The sequence below is a fragment of the Ochotona princeps genome, chromosome 4 (assembly GCF_030435755.1).
Source record: "Ochotona princeps isolate mOchPri1 chromosome 4, mOchPri1.hap1, whole genome shotgun sequence".
Taxonomy (NCBI): domain Eukaryota; kingdom Metazoa; phylum Chordata; class Mammalia; order Lagomorpha; family Ochotonidae; genus Ochotona; species Ochotona princeps.
The window spans coordinates 96310290-96321713 of record NC_080835.1 but is presented as its reverse complement, the minus strand read 5'-3'; the positions used below and the strand labels follow the sequence as shown (position 1 = coordinate 96321713).

The 11424-nt window shown below is 54.2% G+C and overlaps 1 protein-coding gene across 1 annotated transcript; it reads left to right on the top strand.

Moving 5' to 3' along the window:
* Nucleotides 1-1267: 1267 nt before the first annotated feature.
* ESAM (endothelial cell adhesion molecule) lies at nucleotides 1268-11424 on the top strand. The gene is made up of 7 exons (XM_004597677.4): nucleotides 1268-1670; nucleotides 5094-5281; nucleotides 6332-6533; nucleotides 6724-6879; nucleotides 10089-10211; nucleotides 10518-10644; nucleotides 10837-11424. Exons 1-7 carry the CDS (start codon nucleotides 1409-1411, stop codon nucleotides 11150-11152), a joined length of 1374 nt encoding a protein of 457 aa, XP_004597734.2. The 5' UTR covers nucleotides 1268-1408; the 3' UTR covers nucleotides 11153-11424.

The following is an 11424-nucleotide window of genomic DNA, read 5'->3' as shown; positions in this document are numbered from 1 at the left end:
TTGAGTGTGATAGAATGTGAAAAAGCCAAGTCTATAACGTCCGCCACTTCCGCCGTCTTGACCACTGGAAGCTGCTAGGCCTCTGCCTAAAGGTGTGCCACTGGCAAGTATTGGATTCCAAGGGTGGTATGCAGTGTCTAGTGTTTGCATGGGCATTTCTCAAACACCGTGTGGCAGGTATTTGAAGGGGAGGTCAAACTAGGAAGAAACAGCTGAGCTGATTTGCGGAGCATTGTATGGAGAGACCTTGTCTAGTGTGGACGCAAGGACCACACTTGGTGTTGGCACAGCTGAGCCATGTAGGAGTGCATGGAATCCAAAAGGCTTAGCTAGTTTTCTTCCCAGGAAGCTCCACCTCCCAGAGCCAATGGCTCCAAGAATTTCGTCTTCTGTCTTCTGCCCTCCAGTGGCCGAACTGTGCGCCTGCCCGCAGTTTGGAAGCATCTCCCTTCGGGGGCTCTGAGAGAAGAACAGGTGCGTGGCCTTCTGCGAGAGAGCCGTGGCCGGCAGAGGGCGCACAGGTGCCTTTTGGTTGAATAGCTGGGGTGAGGGGAGGGGCTGCCAAATTAAATTCCCACCGAACAAGATCTGGTCCCTGGAATTAAAGGATCAACGCGGGCCTGAGCCGCGCACTGTAGGGATGGGAGGCAGCGAAACTATCGGGATAAAGAGGAAACGAAAATTTTGTCAGGTCTGGCACCCCGCAGCCACTTCATCCCCTGCCAATTCTGGGATGAGAAGGGGCTGGAAATGGGTCTCCTGTCACCTGTTTCCCGCTCACTCCAGGACGATACTGCACACACATCCCTGCTCAGGACACAACACTGGGACAGTCCCCAAGCCTGGGTTTTAGGGAATCTGCAGCAACTTTGTGAGGCCCTCGCTCATCTCCCTAGGCCTGCCGAGCAGCGTGCACGCACCGGGTCCCTGTCGTCTGGCGCGCTTTGGCGCAGCCCGCACCTGCCGTTGGAAAAACCACATACTTCATCCGCTGGCCTTGGGAGCAACAGACTGTCCTCCCCTCTTTGAGGAAGGCCGCCCTGGTTAGGCTGAGGCCACGGCGCTCCCAAGCGGGTTATTTGAATCAGCCTCTCCAACCGGAGCTGGGGGTCTTTTGTAGTGTTAGGGGTGCGGGTGGCTCCCGGACTTCGGAAAGTCCCAAGCCTCCCGCCCTTCCTGATCACCCTCTCCACCCCACACCGGCGGAAAGGGCGGTCGTGGCGCGGAACTTTAGATCTGAGCCCCCTCGCGGGGCGGCCCAACTTGCTGCCCCCGACTGCGCCCCAGCCGGCCCTGTGGAGGCCTAGAATCCCGCATTCCCGGCACTGGGAGTGACCCTTCCCCCCCGCGGCGGGTCACTGCCTCCCTCCGCCCGCCCGGGAGGACGGCGACCTCTCCGCCCCCTAGAATGCCCCGCCCCGCTGTCGCCGTCGGTCCCCACCCCACCCCACCGGCACAGACACGCGCGCAGGATTGGGCTGCATCCGCCCGTGCCAAGCGCCCGGCTCTGGTGCGCGTCCGCCAGTTACGCATCCTCCACACCTGTGGGACGTGTGTCCCGGAGCTGACGCCCCTGACTCGGATGAGGCCAGGGCAGGCCATGATTTCTCCACTGGGCTCTCCGGCTGCCAACTTGCTGTGGCTTTTGTTCCTGGGACTGGGTGTCCTTGGTAAGTGAAACCTGGGACCAGGAGGGGATTCTTTGGATGGAATTGGTTGAGTCCTGAGAGAAAGGTACTGATGAGGAACTGGGTCATCCGGGACTCCTGCCCTTCCTCTTTTCCCTTATACCATCACTCCACTCCTACGCCCGACTGCCCTCTAACCCTAATGCCCCACTCCAGGGCATCATTGACTGGTGCTGAAACAGCACCGTGTGTGTGTGTGTGTGTGTGTGTGTGTGTGTGTGTGTGTGTGTGTGTGTGTAGTCAGGGTGCTGGCGTCGTTGGGAGAAGATCCGGATTCCCTGGAGTGATTTATCACATCCCACCCCCCTTCCATCCCGTTCAACAGAGCCGGATGAGCTAAGTCGCTAGATGAGACCCTGCCTAAAGAGCTTAAGGACTTAGCTCCAGTGCCCTCGTCCACGGCCCCTGCTAAGTTGGCCGAGAGTTCCCCGGAGCAATGGCTTGGTCCTCCGGCTTGACGCAGGCACAACACGTCAACCCCCCTAGGCCAGATCCTCCCTTTTCCTCAGGAGGTGCCCCCAGGGCATGACCGTGTGGACACAGGAAATGGTTCAGAAGCTGGGAGCATCGTCACACCCTGCCCCAGGTTCACCATCTCTGTTCCCAGAGGCAAAGGGGACAGGGTTAGGGAGTCAGGAAGTGCTTAGAGCTCCAGCTAGGAGAATGCTTGAAGCCCCCTGGAGTCTCTGCCTCTGCAGTTAGGGGCGGACCTAACCCTGGAGAACACTTGAGCCCCACTTGAGAGAGAGCTTTCTCTGGGCTTTCTTGGTAAATGCTCTTAAGGGATCCTGAATGAGCGTGAAAGGTGGGTACTCATTCTGTACTCATTTCTCTATGGACAGTGCCTGGGCAGGGATGACCTAGAACAATGCAGAGCAAAATTCTGCCACAATGACGGGCATTGAAGTGGGAAACAGCTTCTGTCCATCTGCTTCTGTCCACGCCTTGTTAGCCTGGTCTGCACCCTGGGGGTGTTGGGGACATGAAATGTTAGGGTCCTCAGGGTGGGTCTCCAGAACAGCCCTTGAGCCACCCCAAAGCCTGCACAGCCTCCTGCCCCTCAACTTCCCAAGTCCCACTTGGCCAAACTCAACCTCAGCTCTTCTGCTTTCTACTCCCCCATCCCTCTTCCTGACCCAGGCCTCCCGAAGCAAGGGAGTTTGCTGCCTGTGCCTCCAAGGCATCACCTGCTCTTCGGAGACAACCCTTTCCCTTTCTCCCTCTGCTCGGAGCTTCAGCTCGTCATCCTGAAGGCCCGCACAGTGGTTCCTGCCTGCCCAGCCAGTTGAGGGTTAAACGGACCCAGGAAGGCACCCCGCGACGGGCAGCGTTCGGGCCACCCCGACCCGGCTCAGCGCTCCTCCAAGCCTCCTGCTCTGCTTGCCCCTGGGGCGTGAGAAGCCCGCGGGGGGAGTTTCTCAGAGAAAGAGGGAGACTAAAAATAGTAGCCCTAGGGGAGCAGCAGGCCCTAGCTTAAAGCTCACTCTAGCCGGAGTTCTCCCGCCCCTGGACTGCTCGCGTCCTTCACTCCGACCCAACCGTGGTCCTTTTTCTCCTCCGGGAGCGAGCAGCGCAGAACCGTCAGGAGACTTCGCTCTGGAGCGCACATCACTCCCATGGCTGGCAGGCTCGGACCGTGTCCTGCTCCTGGTTCCAGCTACGAGGGCAGGGGTTGCTGGGACGCACAGCACTTGCACAGACCCTAGAGTGTGTGGCTGTCATATTTCAGCCCCCACTGCCTTTTTTTTTGCGAAGCGCAGGTACAAATGCAGGCCCCTAAACCAGGGTGGAAGCGCTCAAGGCAAGGGAAGCTCGAGCCCACTCTGGGACTCCTGCAGTTTCCGGGCAGGAACCGTTTCTGCCCCTCCGAGTGTGCAGTAGCCAGGCCTCTGGAAGAGAAGGCACCGCCCTGAGGTCCAGGTTTGCTGGGCCTCACAACAGAGGCATAGTCCGATGGGCCTTCGCACTCCTTGAACTGGGTGTTGTTTTTGCAGGCAAAACCTCTAGCCTAGCTGCACCCCCCTTCACCCTCATTGTCTTCGGCCTTATCACCGGGCACAAGTTTCCTGCCCAGCCCTCAGGGATCCGCCAGGAAACGGGAAGGGGACTGCCGTGAAGGCCAAGGAACTGGAGTGGGGGTGCTGTGAAGACGCGAAGCCGGAAAGCGGCGGGGGTGGCGCGGCCTACCCTCTTTGGGCCGCCCCTTCGAGGGGGAGACCTGGGCTAGCTCGCGGCCTCCGGCCTCTGCCGGCGCAGCGCACGGGCGGTACTGTGCACCGCCAACGCGGAGGTGCAGGAGCAGCACCAGGGTGGGGCACAAGCTCCCGGGAGGCCACAGTGCCCTGGCCGGCCCGGCCTGAGGACAGCCCAAATAATTCCCCCTTAGGGCCTAGCGCTCAGCTGCTTCCCTGCCTTCCCCAAGGGCAAATCTTTGCACTCCCTGGAACACCAAACTGTAGACCCGTCGGAGCCCCAGGCCGCCTCCTGAATGCTTGCTTGGAGAGGGCCACCTATAGTTCTGTCACCAGAGAGGACTCGCCCCGTGTCACCCAGAGCCCCAGAGGGAGCTGAGCTGATTACTTGCCTGGGGAAGACTGTGCGCCAGGACACAGGCTTGAGGGCTGCCTGGCTGCGTGGGGCCTTGTAAGCCTTGCTCCGTGCAGTTCAAAAAGGAGCCGAGATGAGGTTAATCTGTAACCCCAGAACCTCCCAACCTGTTCCTCCCCCTAGTCATCGCCTATGGGGTTGAAGATTTGGGAGCAAGGTAGCCTCGTGGCCCCTTCCTGCCTCGGTGCCCTCCTTTAGCTCTCACCCAGGTAAATTGGGCGTACAAGGGATGCAACATGGAGATGCCAATAGCTCTGGCTCTTTTGGAAGGCATGCAGCCATCTGTGGCTCTGGATACGAATAAATGCATGAAAATGTCTCCCATTCCCACTACAAAGCCACGGCCTTGGGTAGGGAAAATAAGCCCTGATCTTCTGAAAGCAGGATGCTGGGTCATTGGCCCCTGGGCAGCTGACCAGGCCGCCTGGGTCGCGCCTCCAGGAGTAGTGTCCTGCTCAAGCCTCCTTGTTCTTTTTTTTTTTTTTTAATTATTTATTATTTTACTTCATTAATTACATTGTATTATGTGACACAGTTACATAGGTACTTGGGTTCTCCCAGAATGGGAGAAGATCTTCGCACACGACATAGGTGATAGAGGGCTGATCTCCAGAATATACAAAGAGCTACAAAACAACCAAAATGTCAAAACTAACAAGCCACTCAAGAAATGGGCACGGGAAATGGGCAAACACTTCACAAAGGAACAAACCCAAATGGCAAATAAACATATGAAAAAATGCTCAAGTTATAAGGGAAATCCTTGTTCTTTTTTTTTGTTTGTTTGTTCGTTTCCAGTGACCCCCTCGCGGGCCCAGCTGGAACTGCACGTGCCCGCCAGCTTCACCAAAGTGCAAGCTGTGGAGGGAGAAAGCGTGGTGCTCCCCGCGTGGTACACTCTGCAAGGCGGAATGTCCTCCACCCAGCCCGGAGAGGAACCTATCGTGATGTGGTTCCTGGAAAAGAGAGGAGAGGACCTGAAACAGGTGAGCAGCGAACGCATCTCAGCCTGCTGGGGGTTGTGCCAGGCCCGCGGAGGAGGCGTTGGGAAGTGCCTGCCAGGATGGCGAAACAGGTGGCCAGGTGGTGCAAACCGGGTGGGGGTGGAAGGGAATGTGTGTAACGGAGGTTTAGAGCAAGTAAACACCTTCTGAAAGATGAATGTGTTTCTCTTTTCACACTTCTTGGGCTTTCGCCACTCCTTGTCCCCAGTGAGTACCATCTGCCCTCGCGCCCAGTTATGCCACCGTGAAAGACGCATTTCCCACCATGTTCCTTAATGGCACCAGACTTACCAAGGGGAGGCAGGTTCACCCACAAGCCAAGAACGAAATGTTCAAAGCCCCTCACTTGCATGGACTTCCCAAAAGGTCCTGAAAAAAAAATGTGTTCACTGAGATCTTTGATCTTGTTTCTAAAATGTTTTTGTTTTTAAAAGTTATTAATTTGCCATCCAGAGTGACAGAAGAGAGACAGAGCTCCCACTTCCTAAATGTCCATAAGCAGCCAAAGTTGGGAACCAGAAATTCAATCCAGGTGTCCCACAAGGGGGAGGCAGGAGCCCAGTGACTTGAGCCGTCACCCCTGCCTCCCCAAGTGTGCATCTGCAGAGCTTGATGTGGATGGCAATTACTCTGATACATGAGGTGGGCATCTTAAAGTCTAGACCCAATGCTGCTCACCCCATGAAGGCCTTTTTGAGCTTCCTTTCCTGGAAAATGCGCCCCTCCTCCAACTGTATTACTTTCACGGCTCACAAAACCTGGATCTCCACTGCCATCTACGTTGTTGTCCCCCAAAGCCACTGTTGACATTATCCCTCCGTGTCCCTGACACTACCTTTATTGTGCCACCCAAGTGGGCGATGAAGAACTGGTGCGGAGGCAAACAGGAGCAGGGCGAGAGAGGCTGAGAGACTGTTCGAAGGACAGGTTGCAGGTCAGGGGCAGACGAAGACAGCCATTCTGGGGGAGAGGCATGGCCTGCTCTCAGAGCACTGTGTGTGGTATGATAACAGCAGGTGTCATCCCCCCAAGGTGTTGGCCTTCATCAATGGGGTTCTGACCAACCAACCTGGAGCATCCCTGGTCTACAACATGCCCTTCCGGAATGTGTCCCTGCGGCTGGACCGCCTTCAAGAGCAGGACTCTGGCTTCTACCTCTGCTCCGTGAATGTGCAGGATAGTCGGGGCGTAAACAAGGGCCACAGCAGTAAAACCATAGAGCTCAATGTGCTGGGTGAGTGAGGAGGCCACGCTGCCCCAGCTGACTCTGCCCCAGGCCAGGCAGCTTTCTCCCAGAAGAGAGAGTGGCAGAGCTGGGGGGGCTGGGGGGGAGGAGGACAAATGGTGTCAGAAGAGGGTATGTGAGGGGCACAGCATCTGTGGGACCCCCACGTGTGAGTTTTAGCCTGTCTGCCCTTCCCAAGTTCCTCCAGAAACTCCATCCTGCCGCCTCCTGGGTGTGCCCCGGGTGGGGGCCAACGTGACCCTGATGTGCCAGTCCCCAAGGAGCAAGCCTGCAGCCCAGTACCAGTGGAAGGGTCCGCCACCATCCTCCAAGGTTTTCTTTCCACCTGTTTCAGGTAAGGGACCTTCTGAAAGCAATTGAGACTGTGGCCAGGGAGGGGGGCAGTGAGAGGTACCAGAAGGACAGGGGTGGAAAGAGAGGCAATGCTGAGACATACAGCAGGAAAGGGGAGAGGCAGAGTCGGGACCTCTCAGAAACAGGCACCACGTCAGGTGCTTTCCTGTGCGTGCGTCCTGTCACACATGTGGCTAGACTGCCTACCTGCAAACTCCAGCTCAGCCCTTCACTGGCCATGTGGCTTCTTCATGCTTCTGTTCTCTCATCTGCAAAATGGGTGTCTCATTAGCTCTGATTTGAGCACATCACCACTATAGACATATTCGAGGGAAGAGTTGGAACATTTTAAATGTGAAATATTTGGAGAGTTTAAGGTTTAATTCCTAAGGCATGCCAATGGTATTGTAGCTATGTGGGATAATTTCCACATTTTCAGATGTCCATGCTAAAGTATTACGTTAAAATATCAGAAAAAAAGAGAAATGAAATAAGCATGGGAAGATGGTAGCATCTGCTTGATCTGGGGAGGTAGGTTTATGGATTTTCATTTTATTCCTTTGTCTTTCCACTTGATTATTTGTATAGTAAAAGCCTTTTCTTTCTTTCTTTCTTTTTTTCTCCTAATTTATGTTTATTTGAGAGAGGAGAGAGATCCCATCTACCTGGCAACTGCCCTTGAGCTGAGAACTCAGTGCAGACCTGCCCTGTGGGTCTCTCGGACCTGCTGCCTCGCAGGACGTGCCTTAGCAGGCAGCTGGAATGGGGGCAGAGCCAGGACCTGGACTCTGCCCTCCGACATGGCATGTGGGTGTATCAGAAAGAGTGCCAAGCCCTAGCCAAATGCCCATGCTCCCTTCTTTAAAAAAGACTTATTTATTTTTATTTGAAAGGCAGATTTGTAGAAAGAGAGAGATCTTCCATCCATTACTTCATTCCCAAATGACCATAATGGCCAGAACTGAGCTGATCCGAAAGCCAGCAGCCAGGTGCTTTTTGTAGGCCTTCCACTTGGGTGCAGGGGCCCGAGGACTTGTGCCAGCCTCTGCTGCCTTCCCAGTCCATAAGTGAGGAGCTGGATCAGAAGTGGAGCAGCCAGGACTAGAATCAGCGCCCATATGGGATGCTGGTGCTGCGGACGAAGGATTAGTCTGTTAAGCCACTGTATCAGCCCCTCCTTTTCCTTTTTTAAAACAGTAGTTACTTCTTACAGATAACAGACTCAGATCAGCACTAGACATTAGCAAAACCATAAAGACATACAGGGGGAATCAAGAGTGATCCTGACAACCTCTTAACAGGAGGTCAAAGGCACGGGGGGTACCCCAGAGTGGAGCAGGTGGACAGGAGGAGGCTTGTATCCAAACCCTGGAGACTCCCGGATCTTCACCAAGGCCTATCAGTACGGGCACCAAGGGCTATATCCCAACGGCCAAGGAGACCACGGGGAATTGGACTGCCCTTGTAGGCCAAGAACTCTGAGGTCATTCACTCCCTCTCGGATCTCCCACATGGGATGGAAGATGCTCAGATCCTTCCTCACAGGATCTAATGTCAGTGGAACAATAACCGGGAGCCCTGAGCGGACCTCAGAAACAGAAGAACAGTAAACTTCCTTTGGGACTCGGGAGGGGATCTTTCTCTGGTCCTTCCTTAGTTTCAACTTTGGATCCCCACCCTCTCTTGCAATGACCATCAGGGTCACTCTGGAGCCCCCCCCCAAAAAAAAAAATTTAGAGTAGACAGAGAACAACAAGGAAAGCTTAGAACCAGACAGGAAACAGTCAGCTTGGACTCACATATACCTTACCAGGCAGGACACAAAGATAAGTTACTCCACACTAAAGCATTGAGAATTTCTCTGCACACCCCTCCTAAAACTGTTCTGCACCTCAACTGTTGACATATGCCTTGTTAGAGTTATAAGCCAGTTTAGACTATCCTAAAATCTGCCAAATTCAGCAAAACTTATGCTTCAACACTATCAACTGCTAAATACTAAAATGAAAATAGACACCATACAGCTCAATAGTACCCTATAGCCATTTTAAGGTGTATAGAAGCCAGTTGTATATAAACTAAAATTGAAATGTCAATGAAGTAGTCACAGGATGTGATTAGGATATTGCATTTTCTAACGTATTGGTTACTCAATACTATGTCAATTAATTCCATAATGTTGTAAATTGTTGTTGATGTTATGTTGGGGCTTTTAATTGGACGGGATGATATTCTGCCAGCTCTGCCTTCAGACCAAGAAACCGTTGAATTTATCTGGACAGTAAGATGCTGGACTCTATGCTTGGTATATGCTTGCAAGGAAAGAATCTTTTTTTTTTTTTAAGATTTATTTATTTTGTTACAAAGTCACATATACAGAGAGGAGGAGAGACAGAGAGGAAGATCTTCCGTCAGATGATTCACTCCCAAGTGAGCCGCAAAGGCCGGTGCGTGCCGATCCGAAGCCGGGAACCAGCAGCCTCCTCCGGGTCTCCCACACGGGTGCAGGGTCCCAATGCATTGGGACGTCCTCCACTGCTTTCCCAGGCCACAAGCAGGGAGCTGGATGGGAAGTGGAGCTGCTGGGATTAGAACTGGCGCCCATATGGGATCCCGAGGCTTTCAAGGCGAGGACTTTAGCCACTAGGCCACGCCGCAAGGCCGAAGGAAAGAATCTTGACTGGATTTGAACTGTAACAATGCAACAAGGTGGAGGTATCCACCATGGGGAGAGGCTACGGGGAGGGGTTGGGGGAATCCCAGAGCCAATGAAACTGTGTCACAAAATGAAATGTAATTAATAATAAAAAACAGTAATTACTTTATAAGTTTGCTATGAAACTTTGCAAAGTTCATGCATGGGGCTGCTTTGGTATAGAGCAAGCAGCCAATAGACATTCATGATTGACCTATAGAATCTTCTCAACACCATCAGGTCAGTCCTATTGTACGACATTCTTTCGTAGATGACAAAATGGAGACCAGGGGGTGAAAAACAACTTGGCTAAAGTCCCATGATCTATCCTTATCTACTTCTTAGTCTTGTGTTCTTTCTTTCTCATTCCACTGCTTCTCCAAAATGCTGCACATCCTTGTCTAGCCTTACTGCAGATCTCAGCCTTGGCCTCTGTCATTCCAGAGGAAGGGCAGGATTTGATTTCTCCTCCAAGAAACAGGATCCCTGGACTTAGGGTAAAATTGTGTCCACAGATGCCAACCGTGGGTCCCTGAAGCTCAGCAACCTTTCCCTGGCCATGTCTGGAGTCTACGTCTGCACAGCCCACAACATGGTGGGTAGTGCCCAGTGCAATGTGACGCTGGAAGTGAGCACAGGTCAGTGAGGGGTAAGTGTGGTCTCAGGGAAGAGTGCGCCCTGCTGGGCTGGGGTTGTACAAGGGGTGGTAGCCCGTCTGCTGGGGCCTGCTCAGTGTGACAGACAAGGGGCTTGCCTGGTCAGACATCCATACAAACACTTACATCAGTCAGTGGCCACTGTCTGCTTCACAGCTACCCTTCCTCCTAGGGGAAAGAGAACATGTGTGATGCTAATGGGATTCCCAGGATAGCGAGGGGAGTTGCGGGAGGGGAAGAAGGGGTGGGCATTGGCTGGGTGTCTGCTGACACGAAAGCTTTTTGCAGATTCTGGGGCTGCTGTGATTGCTGGAGCTGTGGTGGGCACGCTGTTAGGACTGGTGCTACTGGCTGGGCTGTTCCTCTTGTACCAACGCCGGGGCAAGGTACTGGAAGAGCCAGCCAATGATATCAAGTAAGTGTCCCCGGTCTCTGCTGCAGAGGTGTTCTCCTGGACCCAGCGGGCTCTCATCCAGGGGAAGGGTGGGCAGATTTTAAGGGAGAGGAGGATGTAGGAGGGGAATTGCAGAGGTATGGTGCAGGGTATACCCCCTCCTCCCACCCCTCTTGCCTTTGAGCTCTTACTACCCATTTCTTGGATGACTAGGGAGGATGCTGTTGCCCCACGGACCCTGACCTGGCCCAAGGGCTCAGACACCATCTCCAAGAATGAGACCCTTTCGTCTGTCACCTCGGCACGTGCTCTCCGGTCACCTCACAGCCCTTCCAGGGCTGGTGCTATGACCCCCACGCCCAGTCTCTCTAGCCAAGCCCTGTCCTCACCCAGACTGCCCAGGACAGAGGAGGCGCCCTCTCAGCCTGTCTCTCCTGGCCCTGGTGGGGTTTCTTCCTCCACCCTGAGCCGCATGGGAGCTGTGCCTGTGATGGTACCTGCTCAGAGTCAGGCTTGGTCTCTGGTGTGATGGCCCAGCCACTGGCTGGTTGGTGTCTCCCCTGCCCTACAGGGGTCAACCCAGGCGTGCAAGCCTAAGTCTTGGGAGGGCAGCCACACTCCAGACCTTGGGTCCTTGACCCCTACCTCTCTTTACTGTAAGGAAGCCAGGTTTCCATAAGACCCAAGTCTAGGAGGCCACAGAAGAGGAAGTGGAGCTGTGATGGGGGGCACCTCCACCCTCTTTCACCCTTCCCTACCCCTCCCCATGAATCCAGCTGAATGCTGCCCAGATGAGCGACC

Excerpts from the sequence above, each read along its gene's own strand:
- ESAM (XM_004597677.4), top strand. The coding sequence starts at position 1,409 with ATGCCCCGCCCCGCTGTCGCCGTCGGTCCCCACCCCACCCCACCGGCA. Across the intron at positions 1,671-5,093 it reads CCTGGGACTGGGTGTCCTTG|TGACCCCCTCGCGGGCCCAG; the intron begins GTAAGTGAAACC and ends GTTCGTTTCCAG. Across the intron at positions 10,645-10,836 it reads GAGCCAGCCAATGATATCAA|GGAGGATGCTGTTGCCCCAC; the intron begins GTAAGTGTCCCC and ends TTGGATGACTAG.